Genomic DNA, 23,889 nt, shown 5'->3' on the forward strand with positions numbered 1-23,889 from the left:
AATAACAAGTAGTAATAAAAGTACTTGACAATATAACTCATTTAGTCTTCAAAATGACCCCATAAGATAGTATCATTATTGCACTCATTTTACAGAAGGGGAAACTGAGGCACAGAGAGGACAGGTATTGTTCCCAAGGTCACATAGATATCGTACGGTCAAACCGTACGATTTGAACCCAGAAATCTAGCTTCAGCTCTGAAGGGGAGTTTTCCCATCAGGACCAGGACTGCAGTTGTCCTGGCTGTCTTCCCAAATCACACATGTTTTGGACTTTCCCAAAGCTTCCTGTGGCCCCTGGAGTCCTCTCATCCTAGAATTAAGAAGAGGGGTACCTGAAATATAAGATATTTATTTTGAGGGAAGCAAAAGAGCAATGTTTCAAGGGCAGCAAAGCTACTGATATTTTGCCATCCCTGCAAACACGGGCAAGATGGCAAACATTTTTAGAACAATCTGAGTCTTTATTCTGTATGGGGTAAGAGGGGATCAGGCATGGGATGGAAGAGGCGCGTGAGCCGTGTGACTCCGGCCAGTGGTGCATCTGGGTGCTGAGCCCATGATTTCAACGAGCAGCCCAGATGCTGAGATGGAGCTGTCTGTACACCAAGGGATTCTCAGACAAGTCCTCACCCCTGCTTGGAAGGGCAGTCAGTGAGGTCCAAGTGGTCAGTGCGTGAGGACCCATGGGCTCCAGGAGGATGGACCCCAACTCAGGGGTCAAGGTCAGGGAAAGGTCACCCTCTGAAATGAAAACTAGTGAACACAACATGTACCGAATGACATTCACCTGTATAGAACTAACCTGCCCCGGGAGTTCCAAGTCTGAATTGGAACACACATAAACAAACCATTCTCCTCTCAACTGTATTATGGCTCACCTGGCATGAGATAATGGGACCTGGGTTAGTGACTTTTTAAAAGGGAGTGGACCAAAAAGAGATCTGATTTAATTGGTTTGGGGTGAGATGTGCATTGGTATTTTTTAAAACTTTCCAGGTGATTCTAACGTGCAGCCAAGGTTGGCAACTAGGGGAAAGACAAACATCCTAAGGGGGGCTTGGGAGAGATTCAACTCTGTCTAGGATCACAGGGCAATGGACACCTGGCATTGCCAAGTCCCAGGACAGATTTGAATGGCTTGAAATTGAGGAGCACACCCTGAACTATGGAGGTCCTACCATGGTCAGGACCCTGTCAGCCTTTTTTCTCCTTCCCTCCCAATTGTCTCTTTAGCTGTAATAACACCTACCCTGGTTTGAGAGCTGGGAACCTTTTCTCAGGCAACTTTATCAGAGGCATTTATTTCTGCATTCAGACCCCAGGCACACGTAGATAGACACATGCTCATAGTCTCACCTGAGTATACCCTCTGCTCTCTTTTCCAAGCGAGCAGGTGAATGGTCGCATGTACGAGTGCAGCTTTAGAGGAACAACATTTGACAAAGAGAAAACTCTGTGGCCTTGTGTAAATCACCTCTCCCCTCTGAGCCTCATTTCCCCAACTATAAAACGGGAAGAGAGACTCTGAGTTCCCTTTGGGTCTGACCTTCTGTGATTGGAGGGGCAATATGAGGCCAGGGTAAAGGTTCTTGACCTAGAATATATGAAACAGGGAGAACAGTATTTGTCTTGACAAAGTCACAGGGCTCTGCTCAGAATCCAGTGAGATAATATATTAAAAAACACTTTGCGTACCTGTGAGTCAGTCAGAGACTGTTAGCTGCTATAACCAATGACCCCAATGTCAGTGGATTAACACAGCAAATGCTTATTTCTCACTTACATCCCCATCCAATCTGGGATCCAAACATTCTTTTAGGGATGAGGCTTCTTCCCTTTCATGGTACCATCATCTTCAACACATATCTTCCAAGGTCACCATAGAATGGGAAGAGAGAGCATGGAGGATAGTGTGAAGAAGTATGGCCAAGCCTGAAAGTGACATACATCACTTCCACCACATTCCATTGGCCAGAACTCAGTCACATGACTCATATCAAACTGCAGGGGAGTCTGGGAAATGTAGTCTTCCCATCTACCTGCAACAAAAATGAACTGGTTTGGTGAACACATAACATAGGTGTTGCCACACCTATGTAAGACTCTCTGTGTGTATGCCTTTCGAGTGCTATTTAAATGTTAGATGTTAATAATAATATGGATACCTGATAGTAATATCCCACATGCCAGGATGGAGGGGCGATAATAATGAATGTCATTTATTTATTGGCTGTTCTGAGTCAAGAATGACGTTAGAAGTGCATATCATATATGAACAACCATGAGACACTTAAGGCACAAGAAATATCCTGTTTCTTTCTTTTGCTTAATCAAATAAAATCCAGCTTCAGGCTCTCATTTTCCAAGGTCAATACAAATTCCAATGTCATTTGCTTGGGATGCCTCCCCGCTCCTTGGGATCTTGTGAGAAGTCCAGGGCTTACAAAGTCTGGATGGTGGGGAAAGTCTGTGGTCTTCAGTCCACTGTGGCTGCAGCCCCCAGAACAGCTTGCCCAGGCTTGTATGGTCCATAGGAAGAGAGGGGGCTTCTTTGGGGATGTTCTTGTGCTCTGGTGAAAGTGACCCAGGAGACTTTTGCTGTGGCACTCAAGGGCATAGAGTTTAGTGTGTAGCTGCCCTCATCTGAGATCTTTGCCACCACCGGTAAGCTATGTCCCAGCCAACCCGGTCTTCCTCATTCCCTGGGTCCCCATAACTCTTGTGCCCTCACGGTCTTGGGGAATCCAACCTCCTACCCTTGGATTGCCACTCTTCTCTTTAACTAAAAGCAGCAGCCTTCCTCCCCAAACCTTTTACACAATCCAGCTTGATTGTCCAATCAGATAGCCAGGGGTCTCAAACTCAAGGGGCAGGTAGAGGATGTAAACAAGTGAGACAAGGAGAGCGGGAACTGTGAAGGGCTGTAGTCGCTGTGCCCCACCTCAAGCGAGAAGCTGCTCGCCAGCCCGTCAATTGTCGCATGTGAGAAGAATGCATGCCCAGTGTCAACAGACTTGCAAGAGAATCCAGAAACCCAAACTTTTCTGCAAAATCTCCTGATTTGTAAGTGTTGGCAGCTAATGCAAATTTTTTTTCGAGACACTCTATAAGCCCAAACAAAACACATCTGCAAGCCAGATGCGGACCAAAGCTTGAGAGTTTGTTCCGGCTGCCCAGACTTTCGAAAACAAAGTTTATTTGGGGTTTTCTCCCGGGGCTACTGGCAACTTCTCTATTTTTCTCTGAAACATAAAAACTTAACTCCCTTTGCAAAGCAGGGGAAACTAGGGCTCGGAAGACAAAGGCTTGGCTGCCCTTCCAGTGAGGGGGCAGGGAGGAAATCACAGTTATCACAGTTTTAAGTCTTTGTGTGCAGTCCGCACAAAGTGAGAAAGAGAGAGAGAGGGAAGGAGGGAGGCAGAAGGCAGGAAGGAGGGAGGAAGGGAGGGTGGGAGGGAAGGAAGGAAGGAGGGAGGCAGAAGGAAGGAAGGAGGGAGGGAGGGAAGAAAGGAAGGAAGGGAGGAAGGGAGGAAGGGAGGAAGGAAGGAAGACGTAACACCAATTGAGTTTTTAATAACTCACCCTGCATTAACTCGTTGAATCTTCATGCAAGGTGGAGACGGGTAGATGGAAGCACAGCCTGTGACCAGCCTCCACGCCATGCTAAATGATCTCCTTGCCAGTTTGGAGAGATGCTGCTCTGCCCAGCAGAGCGGCCAGGTGGGCAAACGTGGGCTGTAACAGCCTGCCCACTCGCTGCCCGCTCGCAGCCTGGAGGAGACTCAGCATCAGGCCTTGACGTGGTCCGGGGGGGACAAGTGAGAGGCACGAGGAAAGTGGGAGTTTCAGAGACACCGAGTGGCCCCAGCAGACTTTGCACAGGCCCACACCAGAGCCATGGAGGGGCCAGTCTGAGCACAAGTGCACAGGGTGCCTTGGCCTAAATACATTTTGACTCCTGGACAGCAACCTGCTGATTTTTTTAATTTGTCATCTCTATCCTACCTACCTCCAAAGACAACTGAGACAATCGAGATATATGTTAAGTAGAACATAAATCAGGAGCATCAAAGAGGAGCATAGAAGAGAGGTTCCTGTTGCTTGAGAAGAGCTGATTTTTGAGGCTGGGCCCCAATTTGGCTGTAAGTTTCCTGACAGCTAAGTCAAAAGCGGAACCCCTGAGGCATGTGGTTTGTATTGCTTGGCAATCAGAGAATGCACACTCGTCTAAAAAGACAAACTCTTGGTTGGAACTCGTCATGAAGAAGAATTTATGGTGTGGAGAGTGTCTCCAACACATCCTGTGTTAGTCTGGATCCTCGAAAAAGCAGGTACCAAGACAGGATTAGACATGCAAGGCTTTGTGTGGGGAAACACCTGTGGGACAGAAAACGGAGAGGGAGCTGGTGAAGGCCAGGAGAGCCAGCTGTCAGACTGTGGTGCGAATCTGACTCGGGATGAAGGAGAAAGGGAAGGAGGGTTCGGTGGAAATGTCTTAGACTGACAGGTGATCAGTGGCCTTGACGCACAGCCTCAGCACCAAGTGATGGATTCCGCAGCACAGCAGCACGATGCCCCCGACCTCCGTCAGTTCACCCCCTGTAGTGGGACATCAGCGAGGTGCATTCTCACGGCTACCACATTCTCCAACGTCAATTACTTATTCTTGTGCCACCTTCACAGTTTTGCTATGACAACGTACTACTGTTAAAGAAAGAATGATTCTGACACTTGTTGAAAACAGTAAGGAAGACTTTATTTAAAACTATTGCAATAGAGGAGAGAGATCGGGCTCAACCCCAAATAAGGCAAAGAGCTGGGATTTACAGCCAACGAACAGAGTGAGAGGGCGAGTGCATGGAAAACGACTCAGAGGAGACATAAGTGTGGGGCTCTTGCTAACCTGACCTAACAGGATTCTTGCTAGAGGTGGTCAACGACTTAGACATCAAAGGTGGGGGCTGAAGAACTTGATCAGATATCAAGGGTGGGGGATTCTCTGTAAACTGACTTGGCAGGATTCTTGCTAAAACTGGGCTAGGCAGGCCAAAGACAGGACAGGGGCCAAGGTCTGGCCCTAATGGAAAAGCGGGCTCAGAGGAGCCTGAGTAAAGTTTGGTCAGGGATAGAGTTGTCACCTCCTGTCCTAGTATTTATCTGATTTGCGTCTTTAAATTAACTTTAAGTTTTAGCTTCATGTATCAGTTGAAGAACTAGATATATTGTTTTTTCTAATACACATTAGGATAAGTGCATGATTATTCAAATTTTAGGATCGTTTGTGTACCATCTAAAATTGTCTTGCCAACCCCCAGTGGTAGACATGCTGTACTTTGGGAAACGCTGGTTTTACCAAGAACACAGAAATGCTGACTGAAAGGCAGTATTCCAGTCTTGGTCAGTATGCTGGCTGCCAGCTCTAAGTTGATTACTTCCAGGCACCTATTGAGGCTCGTAGAAGGTGCTAAAGACATTCTCAGGGAGAGTGGAGGTGGGGGCGAGGGTAAGGTCAGAGGGGCTGACCTCCAAAGCTCCTGGCCTCAAAGCCCCCCACCCCCACCCCTGATGCCCAGATGTGGAGCTGGACCTTGAGCGGAGCGTGCAGGCTGTGCTCCGGGAGCTCAGCGCCCAGGCCCCAGCACTGCACAGCAACCAAGGTAAGAGCCAACAGGCAGGCTGTCTGCTCCCTCTGCTCCCCCCACCCCACCCCAGCCATCTCTGCCCACGTGCTCTCAGAAAGTGCCCCAGCCTGGAGCTCACGGGGTGAGGCGCTTCTAGCCAAGCCCCCTTTCTGCTGGAAATAGGACTTCTCTGTCCCCTGGCTCACCATCCCAGCGACTGGGGCAGAGTGCACTGGGCATCCTCTGCCCTCTTTCTTAACCGCCTTCCCCAACTCCCCTTGCAAACAAAATTCCAGGCTGCATGATTTCCATAAGTGTGGCTCGGGGTGCTGACCTGCAAACGATGCTGCTGCATAAGCCACACACACACACCCATCCCCACTAGTGTCTGCCTCCCCTCCTTTCTGCCCTGGGAATTCGCTGTCCACAAAGGGCAGCAGATCAGAACTGCCCCACACGTAAGAAGCCCACCCCTGTACACCTGGAGCCAAGCCCGGCTGAGAGGTCAGACCTGTGGATGGTCCGTCACTGCCTAGGGCTCCAGGGCTCAGGGTCCTGCTCCGAGGGGTCTCCTCTAAGAGCCCCCGCCCCGCCTGGCTGTGCGGGCTCCCCTTTCTCCCGACCCAGGTATGTGGAGGTGGTCCCTGCACAAGAAGGTCGAGCGAGATCCCAGCAGGAGTCCTGCACTGGTGCGCATTCTGCTCAGGGAACTGGAGAAGGTGGGTTCTCGTGCTTCGGGGAGGCAGGCGGGGTGAGAGGAAGAGAGGCCGATCCCGCTGGGGACTCAATCCCATCAGCGCTGCGCCCCCCAAACTTTGGTCATTTGTGGACAGCCTGCAGGATTTTTACCCTATTTCTCTCCCTCCCGTACTTTTCTATAAGCAATATTTTCTTTACGTTGACTCCCGTTGTTTGACTTGAGGTAACATATTTTGAAAAGAAACTCTATAACATGGCCATAAATGGAAAACCCATATCACTTGCAGAAACGGAAAACACCTATAAACATAAATGCATAACTATTAAAAATGGTCGAAATTATCCTTGTACAACCTAAAATTATCCTCCATGCCACCCCACGCTCTGCGTGCGACTGTTTGGGAAATGCTGCACTCAAGAGAGCCTCCAAGTCGGGGACGTGCTTGTCACTTTGCTGCCAGCTCCTGCCCCAGTCGATGCTGCTCCTCCCCTACAGAGTTCCCTGCACCCCTCCCCCACGCCCTCACAGCCCGGCTCCCACACCTGTGCGCCTCCCCACCCCTCTACCACTCTACCAAGGCAGACAGTGTCTCTTTTCCACTCCCCTTTTCATAGTGGAACTTACACCCCATCTGATCCTGCTAGGATGTGGCAAGCACCCCCGGCCCCAGCCCAGTAACTGTCGTGTGATCTCCTGTCTTCCAGGCAGAAAGCCAGGAGCTCCGGCACGTCATCATTCCCTTGCTGCACACTCTAATGTACGTGCTCACCAAGGTGAGCTGGGGCTGAGGGTCAGCGTGGTCGTGGTGACCCACGAGCGACTGGGCTGGACACTGTCCTCTCCCTCGTGGACGCCCACTCTCCGTCAAGGCGAGCCTAGAAGAAGTCTTGGATTGCCTGCCCCAAACTGGCTCCTCTGCACTAGCTGTGCCCTCCCCCAAACACAAAAACAGTGAAGTTGGGGAGACAATGGGGAAGGTCGAGCAGTGTGCAGAATGAGGTCCTCAGGTTTGCTCAGATGTGCAGTGGGAGCCATCGTTGATTCCTGCACAGAGAGGGGACATGACACGAGGAAAATGTCTTGAGAAGAGTAAGCAGGAGCTGTGCGTAGCCGCAGAGCGGGGGACAGTGATGATGCAGACGAGCGGCGGCAAGAGCAATTCTGGGGTTGCTGGAAGCCACGGTCAGGATAGGGCTGGGCTCCAGCCCAGGCAGAGGGCTTGGGAGAAGGGGAGCCTTCGGGGCACTCTGGGGTATCTCACGCCCGCAGGAGGCCAGGAGGGGCAAAGCAGGCTCTAGACGTGACTCTCACGTTGTGAGCCTGGAGAAGTGCAGAAATGAGCTGCCCCCGCAGAGCAGAAGGGTTGGGAGGGAGTTGATCTGCTGGCGGGACAGGATGAGATGACTTTCCATCTTGGTAAGTTTGACTGGGGGTCAAAGAGGAGGTCTTACAGATGCTGGGCAAAGAGGCTGAAGGTGTAGATTTGGGAGAGAAATGTGGGTCCAGGTCTGGCTGTCAGGCCCGCCTTCCTCTTCTCCCACCCCACTCCACCCCACCCCACCCAGGACCCTCCATGACCTAGGGCTCTGGGCACCCCAACTCCCCCCTCTCACTCAGGCCACGGGCGTCGCGGAGGAGCTCTACCGGAGAACCTACGCCTTTTGCATGAGGTTACTGACCCTGCCCGCCCCCTACTGCACGGTCGCCTTGGACTGCGCCATAAGGCTGAAAACAGAGACGGCCGTCCCAGGTGAGAGCTGTGGGGGCTCGTCTCCCATGCTGCAACCCCAGCTCCGCCCAAGGGCTTGCCTTTGTCTCCAGGGTTCCGGGGAGCTCAAAACTTCCAGCACCTCCTGTGGGAAAGTGGGGAATGGAGGTCAGAGAGTCGGGGCTGGCTGGCTGAAGTGGTCTGCTTTGCAGGGACGCTGTACCAAAGGCTGGTCATTGCCGAACAGAACTTGCCGAGCGAACTGTACCCCTACCAGGAGAGGTGAGTGGCCGCAGACAGGGTGCTGCCCCTGCCCCCTCCAGGTGTTGGGCCGGGGGACTGCTCACTGACAGGAGGCTGGACTGAGAGGAGCCCCAGCAGGCTTCCCATCCACGACATTTGTCCAGCAGTGGACGGGGCGTGTCCCTCTCTGGAGTCACTGCAAGCAGGATCCGTCTTTCTTCCTGTGCTGGATTCAGAGCTGTCCTGCTCTCATGCAGAGGGTGCATGTGACCACTGGGCCACCCTGGACTTCCGTTGTTCCATCCTGCCCTTGACCATGATGCAGCACCAACCAGCCAGGCCGCCAGAGGCAGCCCCAGAATATCTATAGTGGAGGGGGTTCAGGTCACAATCACCCCATGAAATCTGGGGGCTTTCACCTCTGGGCGCCCAGCCCTTTAGATAAGATGGAGGAAATGTCCACTGTTCATGTTGGGAAGAGGGGCTGATGGTGTTGGGGGTGCATGGCCTCCTCCGCTGCAGGTACCTCTGCTGACCTGGAACTGAAAGGAGTTCATGGAGGCTCTGTGTTCATGGAGGGACAGGGAGGTGAAGGGGTCCAGAGGAATTAGCATTGGAGACGTTGGCATGACACAGTTGAACAAGGAGGAAAAGGCGGATGAGGTTGGTTTTCTGGTGTGATAGGGGTGATGAGAGAAGATGGGACGCACTCAGGGTTCAGAGCTCCAGTGTGGGCAGGAAGGATTTAGAGTCCCTCCTAGACGGCAATGTGGTCAATGGGCCACGACGCTGAGAGAGGGAGCAGGATTTAGGTTGGAATTTACCTAGACGTGAGACCAGAGGGACCAGCCACCTCTCTAGAAGAGCCACAGCTGCTTTTATTTGCCACAGTCCCCACCACTCCCTATTGTAGTCCTGTCTAGAGACTTTTGAATTTGAGGCTCCTGTTTTTGAAGAACTAAATAACTTGGGGGGCTGCAAGGCTCTGAGGGCGCCCCTACAGTGGCTCTTCTCCCAGTAGTCATTCTCATCAGTCCCTCTCCCCCCATCTCTGTCCTCAGAGTGTTCCTCTTTGTGGATCCTGAGCTGGTATCTCCCTCCGTGTGTAGTGCCCTGCTGCTGGAGATCCAGGCAGCCCAAGAGCAGCAGACGCCAGAGGCCTGCATGCGCCACGTGGTCTCCCATGCCCTGCAGGCGGCTCTGGGGGAGGCCTGCCACGCAGGTGCTCTGCAAAGGAAGCTGCAGGTAATTGCCCCACCCTGGGCCCAGGTGGTTCCAGCCCAGGGCCCTGCATGCCCAGGCCGATGCTCACTCCACTCATCTTCCCCCTTCTCCTGTTTCCATATCACCTTTTCCCCCTAAATCAGAAATGAATACACGTCCATTAAGGAAAATCTGAAAAAAATGCAGATAAGCCAAAAAAGAAAATAAAAATCACTCACACCCCTCTACCCAGATATGTTAGCAATTAACATTGTGATATATTTCCTTAGTAATAATGACAAGGGTGATCAATGTTATCGACGTTAACAATGATAACTGACAATGATAACTGTTTATTGAATGTCCGTTGTGTTCCAGGCGCTCTGTTAAGCACCTTACATGTATCCATCTAAAAATTCTCCCCACAACATTGTGAAATCAAAACTAAGGCACAGAGAAGCTGATAACCTACAGGTGGTCACACAGACACAAAGTGACTATGCCAGGATTGGAACTCAGATCTGACTTCAAGCCTGTGTTCAATCACCTCCCAGCGCCACTCCCCAGCCACTCCTTTTTAACAAACTCATATGACACCCCGCTTATGATTTTATACACTGCATGGATATACGCATAGATATCATCTTTATTTTTCCCTTGCCATTGGAATCACACCACATGGAAATCTTTTCCTTAGAAAATATGTACTTCTAATGGTTGCACAATATTCTCTCTTGTGAATTTGCTGTTATCTATTTAAATAGTCCTCTGTTCCTGTTGTGGGTGTGTAGTTTGTTTCCAACACTTACCCACTTATTTCCTAGCTTTTCTCTCTGGCTCAGCCTCGACCCTTGTCCACAGCCAAGACTCCAGCGGGTTGGAGAGTCTCTGGCCCAGGGTTGCACCAGGTGCTGGGTTTCTGGGTGGGGGAGGATGCCGCCTGGGGCGGAGTCTGGCACTGTTGGAGGTGACCTCTTTGCGGGCAAAGCTCCTGTCCTCCGGGAATGCTGGATGGGATGATGGCTAAGGCACCGCGCTACCCCACTCAGGGCTGCGGTGCTGCCCCTGCAGGAGGGGGCAGGCGCCAGAAGGGAGGGTGCCCTCGAGGGGTTAGCTCTCCCCTGCCTGTCCTGCCCAGGAAGTGAGTCAGTCTTTTCGGCAGCCCATGTCTCATTCCCTGCTTGCCGATCAAAACGCGGGGATGCGTCCCTCTCCCTCCTGGCCTCTTCCATCTGGAATCATCCGCACTCTGAGCCTACATCTTGCATCCTTCCTTTGATGGGTGTCTTTTATGTAACGCTAGGTCCCTCCTTAAACCATGTCGATTGTTTTCTATCATTCCTTTCCTCTAAAAGTGCCCTGCACACCTTTAGAATACCTCCCACTCCTTTGTGGTTGCCCACCTGTCGAGGGACCTTGACCCACCCCCAGCCCCCGCCGTCCCGGACGTCTGTCCTTCTACAACTCCCCCTTTGGGGAGTTCACAGCACACAGCCGCATCGCGGAGTAAAGCCCCCCTACTCGTACCTAAGCCCCATCTTGGTTTTAGTACAGACACCTATGGCCCCTAATGTGGGCTACGGTCCCCTCTCCCCGCAATGGCCGTGGCTCTTGGGCCGGTGGGGAGGGAGGAGCTTTCCTGTCCACAGTTTATCTGTCGTCCCAGCAGCCCCCACCACCCCGCCAGCGACCCTGGTGATTGTTTCTGGCTCAGAAGTGCCATTTTGACATAACCAAGTGAAATGTGCAAGAACACTGATTTTTGTTTCTCAGTGATGTGGGGAATAGACGGCCCCAAGCCTCACCCCAGCCCGAGCTGGAGGCAGCTGGGGTTTAGGGGTGCGCTTAGGAATGAGGCTAGGCTGGGTCTGAGGGTGTCAGGAATGGGATAGGATCAGGAGGCACCAGGTCAGGAATGGGGTGTAATTAACCAGTGTGTTACATACACTGGAATTAACGAGTTTGTTACATACACTGTTTTGCAATAGAAAAAAGAAATGCTGAAAGTAAAAGCTGTATCTTTTAGGCAGAGTCACAGTGTTATGCCCCCTCTCACTTTATCCAGAGCCCACTGCTCTGAGTCCCCATTTTGTGTATGGAGAATTGGGGGAGGGGCCGAGGAAGAGCAGGGAGAGACTATAGGGAATGCATCATTGATCTTCAGTTAGAGACCCTGGGAAGCTTAGAATTAAGGGGTTCTCAACGGTCCCCTGGCATCCGTCCTCCCCACTGGGTGCTGGGGTTCCTAGACATTGGCCTGGCTTGAGGCTCTCCAGAGCATGTCAACCGCCACTCCCCACCCACCTGAGACCCCCAGCTTCCTTATCTGGAATTCTTTCTCTCGAGGCAGCTTTAGAGATGCCATCCCAGTCATACCTGCTGGCTCGAGGACAAGTGGGGTCTGGGAGAGGTGGCTCAGTTAGTTACCGATCAGCCGGCAGGCCTTACCTGACTGCCAGCCCACGTCCTGTCTGCTGAGAGCCTGGTCTAAGGCCCAGGTGGGGAGTAGACTGGTCTCCCCGCATGTCGAGACCAGCTGACGAGATCTTGAGAGGTCAGCTTGGGACAACCCGTCTCTCTGCCCCTCTGCTAGAGGTGGGTGTCTCCGGGTAGGGCTGCCCCGTGTGGGGTCAGGGGAGGCTTCTTTGTGAAGCCTTGAAGCCAGGGACTTCCAGAGGGACATGGGAACAAGACCAAGGAAGGAGCCTGGAGACACAGCTCTGAGAGTCAGCTCTCAGTGGGTTGGCAGCGGGACTGCAAACCAGCCACAGCTTCTCAGGGTCTAATTTTCCTCATTTCTTCATTCTACTGAGTTCCAGAAAGAGCTCGCCCACAGCTGATCCTGTAGGAAGCTCTGGAGCTGAGCCGGCCTTTCAGAGTTGTCCCAAATTAGGGTGAGGGCCAGGCCTTTACACCTCCACATCTACTAGTTATTGGATGTGGACTGTCCTCAGGAAGGCAGTATGACCTTGGAGAGGTGGATGTCTTCAGCTGAGGGCAATTTTGGAGAGAGACTCAGCTGAGAGCTGCCAGCTGCCAACGCTCCCAGCAGCAGGGCTAATGAGAGCCTCAGTCCTGAAAGTGGGAATCTGGGTAGCCACCACGGCCTCTACTACACCATCTCACTCAGAGTCCAAGCCAAAGTCATTACAGTGGCCTGTAAGACCCTCATGACCTCCCCCCACCACCTCATTTCCATCACTGATCCATCTCATGCACTCTCCCTCTCTTTCTCTCTGCTCCAGCTACACAGGCCTCCTTATTGTTCTTCAGACATGCAAGATGTTTATACCCCAGGACCTTTGCACTTACTGTTCCCTATGCTTGGAATGTTCTCTCAGATATCCACATGGCTCAATCTTTCACTTCCTTTAGGTCTTCACTCTAAAGTCACCTGTCAGTGAGGCTTCCCTGACCATACTCTCTAAAATTTCAGCCCCTCCCAAAAATCACACATCTTCCTGCTCTGCTTTATTTTCTCTTCAGCACGTATTATTTATCATCCTATAAATTTTACTTATCTTGTTATCTGCCCCCCACACACACACACACAGATACACTAGAATATAAGCTCCACGGGGACAGGAATTTTGGTCTGTTTTGTTCACTGTTGTACCCCAGCACCTAGAACAGTGCATGGCACATCGTAGGCGCTGGATACATATTTAGTTAATTTATAAAATGAAGCAAGAAGAGATGGTCCCAGTGGCCCCTTCCAACTCCGATCCCATATCCCTCTAATTGCTTTTGTTCATTCAGTTGATGGCTCAGCAAATATATACTGGAGCCCTAGCTGGTCAGAATGACCCACTCTCCCTCAGCCCAGGAAGATAAGACACTGCTCAGCAGAGCCCTAGCGCAGAAGAGAGAGGAGAGCAAGCCCGTTGCGCCCGCCCATGTCACTTGCGCGGGCGCTGGCTCTTCAGTTGGGGGATGGGATCAGTTGGTGGCGGCTGGGGGTGAGGGAAGACAGCCAGAGAACGTGATCTGGGGCAGTTCTTCCCAGGGTGTCAGAGCCGTGCCGCTGGAGGCAGGAGGCTGCGGTGCTGGAGCACCGGATGGCACAGTGAGAAACTCTTTCAAACCCTGCTTCCCTTAGAGAGAAAGGCTCGGCTTGGTGCTTTACCCCAAACCTCTATAACACTTGCTGATCTCCCTTTCTAGAAAGAGAAAGCAAGCTTCCAGCTCTAGAGCCTTGGCAGCCACGGCACCTGGCTAGAACTGAATAACAGTGCTTTGTGGTCATTATATTCATCTTAGTTATTTTCTATTTATGACAACTGACACTAGCCTTTTAATTTAGAGTAGCAATATAAAATTTCCTTTTGAAATAATTTTGAACCAAAAGAGTGAGCTGATTTAAGGAAAAATAATGAGTAAATAACAATATAGGTGGTAGCTCAAGGTGGTATAGGAATGACAGAAGTTTAGGAAATATTCGACAAATATTTATCAAGCCCCCAGTATGTGCTATGAGATGTTCTAGGTGCTGGGGATGCCGCTGTGAACAAAACAGACAAAGCGCCTGCATTCCTGGAGTGTACATCCTCGTGGGGGCAGGACATTGACCCAAGCGCTTGGGGACGCTCCAAGGAGGGTGGCGCCAGCGGCCGTCCCTGCCCCTCTGGGTTCCGACGTTGTAGGGCGCCAGGGTGTGCGGGGCAGAGGGGACCCCCAGTCGCAGGCGGCATCGGGCGACAGCTGCGGCCGGGCAGGAGCGGGGCCTGGACGTGCGGCGCGGAAGTCTTCGCGGGGGCGCTCCGCCCGGCCCCAGGGGCAGAGGGGCAGCCACGCTGGGCCGTCCGTGCCCCGCGGACTTGGCGTCGGAGCCGGGGTGGGTGGGGGCTGGGCCGGGACTCAGGCTCTGGCGCCCCTCCCCGACAGGCCAGCCCCCGCCGCGCCCTGGAGCGCTACTTCCACGCCGTGGTGGCCGCGGTGGAGCAGATGGCGAGCGAGCCCAGCCCGAGCCGGGAGGGACACCTGGAGAGGCTGGAGGAGATTTACTGCTCGCTGCTGGGACCGGCGGCGGCCGCCAGGGGGCGCTACGGCGGTAAGCGGCGGGCGGGCGGGCGGGGGCAGCGAGGTCCCGCCCCGCTCCCGGGAGCTGCGGCCCGGGGACCCTGTGACGAGCCCGCAGGGGGCGCCAGAGAGCAGCGCGGGACCTGCCTGGAGTCTGGGTGCGTGGCTGAGGCGGGGTGCGACTCTCGGCAGCTCCTAGGAGTGTGGCGACTGAGGGCAGCCCAGGAATTTAGAAGGTCCTGGGCTAAGAAGGCAGGTAATTTGGTCTTGATAACAGCTGACACCTACAGGACACCTACGGTACTCCAGTTGCTGTTCTAAGCACTTTACATATGTTTAAATATATTACATATATTAAATCAGTTAATCCTCACACTAAAGTTAGCAGAAAGTATTATCCCCATTTTACAGATGAGAAAACTGAGTTAGAAAGAGGCTATAAATCTTGCCCAAGATCACCCAGCTAGTAAGTGGCAGAGGCAAGGTTCAAACCCAGGCTGTCTGGTTCTTAACCACGATGCTGTAGTAACCAAAGGATCTGGTGGTCCACAGATCCTCTACAGGGCATCTAAAATAGCAGCTGAGCCAACATCACTAAATCTGGTATCATAGGTTTTTATTCCACATGTTTCCTTTCTATTTGCATTTTCATAAGACAATGCCAGGCTCTGATGGGAAGCAAGCCCCTGTGGGTTGGGAAACCCTAAAGGGCCCAGAGAAGTGTCCCAGAATATGTATTTTCTGGCTGTTGGAGGATGGTTCTGATTTGTGTCCTGTTTCACCGTCGTCCAAAGCACCCATAGGATTTGTCAGCCCGCAGGTCCCAGAACACACAGTGCACCCATAGGTACATGGCACCAGCCTAAGGACTGGAAACCAGGGCAGAGGGCACAGTGGCAGCACTGGGGCTTGACGTGGGCAGCCGAGGGAGGGTGGAGGCTGCCGAAGGGAGGGTGAGACAGTAGGATGGCCTCAGCCTAAAGACTTCCCCCATCTTCTCAGTCTTCTGTTCTGTTTTGCTTTAATATGCTATCCTGCCTCTGATTACCACATGGAAGTGTCAGCTCATGCAGCCTCCTTCCCCCTGAAGCTAGGACACAACCCAGGGCAAATCTGGCCTTGCTTGCCCAGGGTACCACTTGCTAACACAGAAGGAACTCTGCATGGACCGGACATGACCTGGACTCGGCCACCCCCACCATCACAGCCACATCCAGGCACCTGCCTCTCACATCTTAATGACCAACCAGCACCCCCACTGAGCCCCTGTTGTTACGGGGGCAGCAAGGGACAGTGGTTATGACCACAGTGTCATGGGTAAGCGTGTGGACTCTGGAGCCAAGACGCCTGGGCTCAAATTCTGGTTCTGCCATTTACTGTGTGACCTTGCGCCAGTTTCTTAACCTCTCTGTGCCCCTGGCTCCTCCTCTGTGAAGTGAGGATAATAACATTACCTGTGGCTCAGGGTCGCTGGCAGGATCCAGTGAGATGATGGCAGTGTGTGCAAGGTGAGGAGGACAGCACCTGGCAGCAGTAAGTTCTGTGAATGTTGGTTGCTCTCCCTTAAGGAAGTTTGCAGCCTCGTTAGGGAGGGAGCCATGCTATATAGAAGTGAAATCCTTAGGCTACACGTCAGGTGTGCCCAACGTGCAGCCAAGAAGGTCTGCTGGGGAGGAATGACCACCGGGCAGAGTGGTCAGGAAGGCTTCCGGAAGGAGGAGAGGGGGAGGAGCTGGCCCCGGCTCTCCCGGGACTGCAGGGTTCCTGCTGCCCTTGGCACCTGGCTGATGAGCTCTCTCCAGCATCGCCACAGGAGCAAATGTTAACTGAGTGTCTACTGTGTGCCAGCTACTGGAAGAGGCCCTGGGAAACACAGAGGCCTTTTCCCGTCTGGATATGGGCAGGGCATCTCAGAGCAATGGGAACGGCAGCCTGGCTGCAGCGCAGGGCCGGGGGGAGGGACCAGCAATGGGTGAAAAGGGTGGGACAGACGCGGTGAGCTGGCTTGTGAGGGGCGCCGAAGGCTGGGCTCGGGAGCTTGCAGGAAGCAGGGAGCCGCTGAGCATTCCTGGGCAGGGAGGGGGCGGCTGCAGTGTCAGCCCCGGATGAGCTGATGGCGGGGAAGAGGGTCTCTGCATCCCCTCTGGGCCCCGGACAGGAGCTGGAGCGGGGGAAGGGCCGAGGAGAACCCCACAATCCTCTCCTTCGTGGTCTCCACAGCCTGCTCCTTCCTTCAGGTCATGACGCCCTCCAGGACCGGCCGCCAAGCATCCCTCTGCCCAGCCCCTACATCACCTTCCACCTGTGGACGGATGAGGAGCAGCTCTGTAAGGGACAGGCCTTTGACCTCCTTGTGGGGGGCTGGCTGGAAATAGTGGCATGTGTGTGTGTGTCTGTGTGTGTGTTTCTGGGAGTCTCTGTGTGTCTATGTATGTGTGTCTATATGTCTATCTATATGTGTCTCTGTGTGTGTGTCTATGTGTGTGTATCTGTGTGTGTCTGTGTTCTGTGTGTCTGTATATCTGTGTGTATCTATTGTGTGTGTGTCTGTGTATCTATGTGTGTCTGCATGTGTATCTGTGTGTGTCTGTGTGTGTCTCTGTGTGTGTCTGCATGTGTATCTATTGTGTGTGTGTCTATGTGTATCTATGTGTGTGTGTCTCTGTGTCTGCGTGTATATCTGTTGTGTGTGTCTGTGTGTCTCTGTGTGTGTCTCTGCATGTCTATCTGTTGTGTGTGTGTCTATGTGTATCTATGTGTGTGTGTGTGTGGTTCTGCACGTATATCTGGTGTGTGTGTCTATGTGTATCTATGTGTGTCTGTGTGTCTATCTGTTGTGTGCGTGCTCCTTGTTCCCTGGGTTGCTCTGCACATCTGGAAGGACACATGTTCTCCATGTCAGAACAGCTCAGTGCCTTAGCCACTGGCCTCATGTGTCTAGAAAGTGCCATGTGCCCATGATGATGCAAACAGGTAGTTCATGTCCCCCAGAAGGAAGCAGTCACAGAAAGTCATGGCTCCCGGAGCTGGAGGGGTCCTTCCAGAGAGACCCACTCACCCTACACTTCCCCTCCACGCTGATGTTCCCCTCCCGCTGCCCCCCGGCTCTTCTCAAGGGAGAGGGGAAGAGAGAGGCGCAGGTTGTAGTGGGAGGTGCTGGACCGGTGAGCTGTGTTCAAGTGCCTCCTTTCATGGGCTGGGCCACCCTAGACGGACTCAGTCCTCTCTCTGGGCCTCAGTTTCCTGGTGGGAAACGAAATGAAGGTGGATTAGAAAAGCCTGGAAGTTTTCCAGGAGCTGATGGTCTGTTATCTGTGTCCCAGGGGAAGCCATGGGGAGTGGGAGAATGGGAGGATGCTAATGAGCAAATTCAAAACAGAGGGCTCCAGGGTCAGCTAAAGGCAGAGGTGCTGGGTTAAGCTGACTTCTTTACTGCAGGACTTCTCAGAGCCTTTAATATGTTTACTAATGGGACTCAACAAGAGGTGGCAAGAGTGGACAGAGTTCTCAATCTTAGTTAGCCACAGAACCTCTGTTGCTTTGTGGAGCATCTTGTGAGGCTTCTCTTCAGCTAAACAGTGTTTGAGCAACAGAAACACAGGCCTGGCTGGGGTGAGGCCCTGCCGGCCTCATGTACCCTCTCCACGCTGACGGTCCCCTTGTTCTCTGCCTCCCAGGGAAGGAACTGGTGCTCTTCCTGCGCCCGCGATCCCAGCTGCGCCTCAGCGCTGACTTGGAGGCCTTGGATCTGCAGGGCCTCCTGCCAGACCGGGAGTCGGCCCGGGTGTCCGTGCTGTCCACTGACAGCGGCATCGAGCGGGACCTTCCTTGGGGGGCCGACGAGCCGCCCGCCCCCAGCAGCCCTGAGATGGAGCACGCGGGGCTGCGGCGCAAAGGGGGCATCAAGAAGCGGGCGTGGCCCCTGGACATCTTGATGCTCAGCAGCTGGGACGGGCCCCCAGGGCTGCATCGGAGGACGGGCAGGCCCAGCGGGGATGGGGAGCTGCTGCCCGGGGTCTCCCGGCTGCACACGGCCCGGGTGCTGGTGCTGGGGGACGACAGGATGCTGGGGCGCCTGGCCCAGGCCTACCACAGCCTCAGGTAGGGCCCTGAGGAGGGCTGCTGGGGGCTGGGGCTGCTGGGGGCACAGGTGAGCCTGGCGTGGGCTAGTGAAGGATCAAGGAGGGGCAAGGGAGGGTCAGGAGGCAGAGGCCAGGGTGGGCTGGGGGGGATGGTGTGTGGTGCTCCCCCCGCCCTGGGCACGGCCATCCTGGAGCCCTGCACTCACTCACTGCTTTATTGCACCCCTTCTATAGATGAGAAAACAGAGGCTCAGAGAGATTGGGTAAATTACCCAAAGTCAAGAGATAATAAAGAGCAGAGCCAGGATGTTTGAAGCCCAAACCCCTGCCCTTATCCCTGTGCTCTGCTGCCCTTTGCCAGGAAACGGGAGACCCAGAAGTTTTGCCTCACTCCCAGACTCAGCCTGCAGCTGTACTACATCCCTGTGCTGGCACCTGAGGTGGCTGGACGGGGAGGGCGGGAGCGAGGGAGGGAACGTGGGGGAAGGAATGGAGGGGGTGTTGGGAGTGGAGGTCTGGGTGAGGGGCTGGGCAGGGACACACTGCAGCCTCGTGTCCCCTGGCTCTAGGATCTAGGATCACCCTTCCTTAGGATGTGGAGCTGGGAGGGACCTTAGAGGTCTTCTGTTCCAGAAGCCACAGACGTGGGCTGTGGGCTGAATGTGGCCAGAGAGATGTTCTCTCACTGTGGCAGCCTGCCGTGGCTGGTTCTCATTTCTGTTTTCTAGTGGACTTAATTGCAAGCTTCTCCTCAGACAGGGGCTCACACACACGCACACACAACACACTTCCTGGGGTCACATAAAAGGAAATTTCAGGCAGAGGGAGCACATGGATCTCTTGGGGGAGATGGAGCCGCACGTGCTGATTTTCATTTTGTTGCCTACTCTGCTTCTCGTTGGGGAGCCTTAAATTCAAAGGAATACTTGTCTCTCCCCTTTTAAGGCTGATGATCATTTTTCAGTGCCCCTCAGTGACGTGTATTCCAGTTTCATCTGAGGTGTAAAGCAGAACAGTCTTCTCATGGGGCAGAAATTGAGGCCCCAAGAGGTTAAGTGATTTGACTACATTCCCAAAACTAGTTTGCCTGGGACTGGTACCTGAGGGCCCTCCGACCAGGAAGAGAGTGCCGGAGAGAGGGCCTGACGGGTCTGCCCATCCCCTTGTCCTCAGAAGCCCGCAGCATCCGGGCAGCCAGAGCTCGGGGAGCTGGCTACGTTCCTGGGCCGCGCAGACCCGTGGTACGGAAGCACCGTCAACACCCTGTGCCCGGCCATCCACAAGCTGGCAGCGATGGTAGGGGCAACAAGGGAGGGAGGGGAGAGGGAGGTGGGAGGGGGCTGTGCCAGATATTGCCCTTGACTTTTGACTACAAGAGTCAGCCCCAGGGGGCCCCACGATGGGATGAGACAGGAAGAGGACCCCGAACCAGCTAGTGGTTGGAATTCACTGGGAGCACTTACCGGGTACCTCCTTTGGATGGAACCACTGTGGAGAAGATGCAATAAAACATTCTTTCATAAGTGTGAGGGCCACTTATAGTCCTTCCTTTGGGAGTCTCCTGTGCTAATTTCTCTATGATCTATGATCGTAATAACCAATGCTTCCTGAGCGCTTTTGTGTGCCAGCACTCTGAGCACTTACATGCAGCTGCCCTGCCGAGGAGGTCCGCTACTGTCATGTACCCCCATTTTACAGATCAGGCAGCTGAGGCACAAAGAGGAGAGGAACTTGCCCAAAGTAACAAAATCTGTGGTGGAGTCCCACCTGGAACCAGGCAGCTTGATTCCAGAGCGTGTCATCCTCACCACAAGCCAGGGTGCCCCCCCAACCCTGGCCGGTGCAGAGAGGGAGCTCATCTTTCACTGATTTGAGATGGTCTTTATGTGTTAAGAGAATCTTACCCTTTTTGCTGTCATGTGTGTTCTGGACATTTTTCTCCACTTTATTCTTTGCCTCTCAATTTTGTTAGTAGTGTTTTTTGACTCACAGAAGTTTAATATTTTTATGTAGTCACACATCGACAGCATTTTTATTCCTTATCAGTCCTGCCTTTGGAGTCATGCTTTGGGAGGCCTTATCCACTGATTAAATTATACTGAAGATTAAATAAATAGTCACTGATAATTTACCTAACACTTTCAATGTCTCAATTTCTACATTTAAATAACCTGCCTGCAATTAATTTCAGTATTTAGTGTGAAGTATGTAATTTTATTTTTTCCAGTGTTTAGCCAGTTGTCCTAAAGCTATCGATTGCATAAACTATCTTGCCCCATCAATTTGAAATGCCATGTTCATCGTTTACTAAATTCTTACACGTGCTTGAGTTTATTTCTTGATACCTATTCTTTCTCACTGATCTATTCATTTCTGTACAAATAAGCACTTTTGTATTTTAATATCTGGCAGGGTAGGCCTACCTCGTTACTTTTCTTTTTCAAAACTTTTCAAACTATGTTTGTTTATTTATCTTTCCACATAAACTTTAGAATTTCATTGTCAAGATTTTTTTTTAATCCCATTGGGATTTTGATTGAAATTGGAAGGAGAACTAGTGTCTTTAGTATGTGAAGGCACCCTCGCTGGGAGCAAGTATAGCTCTTCATTTATTGACGTCTTCTTGTGTATCCCTCGGTACAGTCATACAGTTTTCATCACAAGGCTTTTACGCATTTCTTGCTAAATTTACTCCTCATGTTTGATAGTTTTTTCTTGCAGTTGTGGGTGTTGTCTTTCTCCCATTATATTTGGGTAGTAGTTACTGCTACTTTAAAAGGAACCTGTCTATTTTTACGTATTTATTTTCTAACTTGCCACTCTACTGAGGTCTCCACGTTGCTTTATTGCCTGATTGATTGGGGTGCCTTCTCATATCTTTTATTCTGATAAGATATTGGAAGGAGGCATGTTTTCTCAATTATTGCTTATCTGAAAGTATCTTTGCATATATATGACAGACTGTTTAGCTGGGTATTAAAAATGCCTTTTCCTCAACTTGGCAGATGTCACAGGAGGAACATCTGATGCAGGTCTCATTTATGATCCTTTGTTAGTAGCTTTTTCTGCTGCCAGGACACATGTAGGACTTTGGTTTCTCCCTGCTCTCCTTTCTTTTATAATTAACAATTTTTGTGGCCCTTACGCTTACTCTAAAAGCAGTTCCCATGTGAAGAGACTGGAAACAGCGTGAGCAGTGACAGCATCGTTAGAATAAGTTCATAGTTCCTCGGCATGACCTTTCTGAAGGGAACAGTATTCCAATAGACCAGATGTGAGACCAGAAGAGGTATTATAGGATCCTATACGAGATGGATGAGATAAACTCCGAGCTTCTTTCTGACTCTGATGCTATCAGATTCTTTGTAGACATTCTGTTCTGTTTATCTAAAAAAACCCTATCGTTATGCTTTATAATCATATGAGGAAGGCCTGTAGGACATGGCACTAGTCCTTTTCTCATAAGATGTAAACATTAATTAGTTTATTAATATATTCAGATGCCACAAGGACTGAAAGAGACATCAGATCATCTGGTTCAACCTCTCATGCCCAAGGTTACCTGGCTAGTGAGTAGCTAATCCAAACCCAGAACCCAGTCCAGACTCTCTCATCATTAGTTATATTCTCAAGCATCTTGTCTACCCTGAGCACCCAGCACGTGCCTTACACATAGGGGTGCCCGATATGTCTTTGTGCAATTGAAATGGATCAGAGTCCCTGGGGAGATGGGGCTTTGGACAGGTATTGGATTTCATTAGGAGTGGAAATTGGGTGGTAGGAAAGGCTTGGACTGTGCTGAAGGACCAGCTGGGTTAGTGCATCACAAAAGATATGTGGGGGCTTTGGAGTTTCTCTGTTGAGAAAGTGGCACCTCCTACAGCAGCATGGAGAGAGATGGCTGAAGACATTCTCTGTCTCCCTCACAGCCTCCCTCCCTGGACTCATCCCGGACTGTGGACCCCTTCATCCTGGATGTCATCACCTACTATGTTCGCATGGGCACCCAACCCGTCTACTTCCAGATCTACACAGTCAAGGTAAGCTCCCCACCTGGGGCTCCAAGGATACCACACCAGCCTGCTGGACCCCAGGACCCCACAACCTAAATACCCTGGCTCTGGGGAGACACAAGTTACTAAGGTGCAAGTCATAGAGTCATCCGGACACTCTTGGTTATTAACTTTACCTTCTTAATCTCTGGATGAGTCAGACCATTATTAACTTCTAAGACCTCAAGTCCAAGCAGAAGCAGATCTTCTTCATCGGGAAGGATTCTCCTTGGCCCTTGATTCCTGTGGAGGATGGGGAATCGGGGATAGGCCAGTATCGACGTTATCACCAGGAACTGCTTTACCTCAGAAATCTTAATCTCTATTTTTCTAGTCTCTGATCTCAAACTCCCATCCCTCCCAGGCTCCCTCACCTCTCCCCCTACACCTCTCATCAACCTGATAGAGACCTACAGGTCCTTCCATTTTCTCACTGTCCAGCAGCTGCCTGCTGCCTCCCTTCCCTTCCTGCCAGTCTGACCCGCTCTCTCTCCTCACCCCTCACTTCCTTGGCATCCCTTCCCTACCGTCTCCCCTCCCAGCAAAACCCATGCCCAGAGTAGTGCTGCTGTGTGCCTTACCTTGGGCTAAACGCCAGCTTCTGAGCACCACCTGGAAAAAACTCGAGCCCTTTGGCTTGACATCTCTACACATTTGTGGTGTCCAGCTCAGCCGGGCCCACAGCGCTCCCTTGGCAAGCTCCCTCCTCCCCTGGCACAATGGCTGTTAAAATCTCTACCACTTTCCTCAAGTTCTTCACTCTCAGCCCATGACTTTTCCACCCAGTCCACCGGAAAAAAAAAAAAATGGAGGGCATTAGGTCTGCCCTGCCTCCAGTTCAGGTAAAACCCCTCCATCTGTGTGCCCTTCACCCATCTGCGACCACCTCCTCCTGGACCTTCCCCCTCAATCATCCCCTCTCTCCTTGTCCCTCCCCTCCATTCTGTCTTTATAACCTAAAACAAACAAAACAACCTTTCCAGGCTGTGAAGTTTCCGTTTATTTTCCTATTGAGGATGTGCACAGTAATGGGTCTTGGGAGGGGAGGCCCCTGGAGTCAGACTTTTTTCAGGTCTCAATCTTATCTCCTACTTGTTTTCAAGCTCCATACCTTTACTGGCATTAAATGATGGCAGGGAACTCGGCTTCTTAAATCCTTTAGTTCCCAAGATTGTCCAGCTCTTGTCGGCTGATATAGGCAGAGAGGACCTCTCTTGGAAGGCTGTGGTTCCCCCTTCTCTGCTCTAAGATTGACCAG

General features: G+C 52.0%; 1 protein-coding gene across 1 annotated transcript in view; it reads left to right on the forward strand.

Annotated features, from left to right (window-relative positions):
- PIK3R6 (phosphoinositide-3-kinase regulatory subunit 6) overlaps positions 1 to 23,889 on the forward strand; it is a 53,650-nt gene that overhangs the window by 13,345 nt on the left and 16,416 nt on the right. The window contains exons 3-14 of the mRNA XM_004433073.3: positions 5,577 to 5,660; positions 6,252 to 6,343; positions 7,029 to 7,097; positions 7,942 to 8,074; positions 8,245 to 8,314; positions 9,337 to 9,520; positions 14,363 to 14,528; positions 16,735 to 16,824; positions 18,175 to 18,598; positions 18,941 to 19,019; positions 19,753 to 19,875; positions 22,509 to 22,619. Coding sequence (XP_004433130.1) covers positions 5,577 to 5,660; positions 6,252 to 6,343; positions 7,029 to 7,097; positions 7,942 to 8,074; positions 8,245 to 8,314; positions 9,337 to 9,520; positions 14,363 to 14,528; positions 16,735 to 16,824; positions 18,175 to 18,598; positions 18,941 to 19,019; positions 19,753 to 19,875; positions 22,509 to 22,619 — 1,625 coding nt within the window. The remainder of the gene's footprint in view (positions 1 to 5,576; positions 5,661 to 6,251; positions 6,344 to 7,028; positions 7,098 to 7,941; positions 8,075 to 8,244; positions 8,315 to 9,336; positions 9,521 to 14,362; positions 14,529 to 16,734; positions 16,825 to 18,174; positions 18,599 to 18,940; positions 19,020 to 19,752; positions 19,876 to 22,508; positions 22,620 to 23,889) is intronic.

The sequence above is a fragment of the Ceratotherium simum genome, chromosome 16 (genome assembly GCF_057802395.1).
Source record: "Ceratotherium simum simum isolate JZ-2026a chromosome 16, ASM5780239v1, whole genome shotgun sequence".
Taxonomy (NCBI): domain Eukaryota; kingdom Metazoa; phylum Chordata; class Mammalia; order Perissodactyla; family Rhinocerotidae; genus Ceratotherium; species Ceratotherium simum.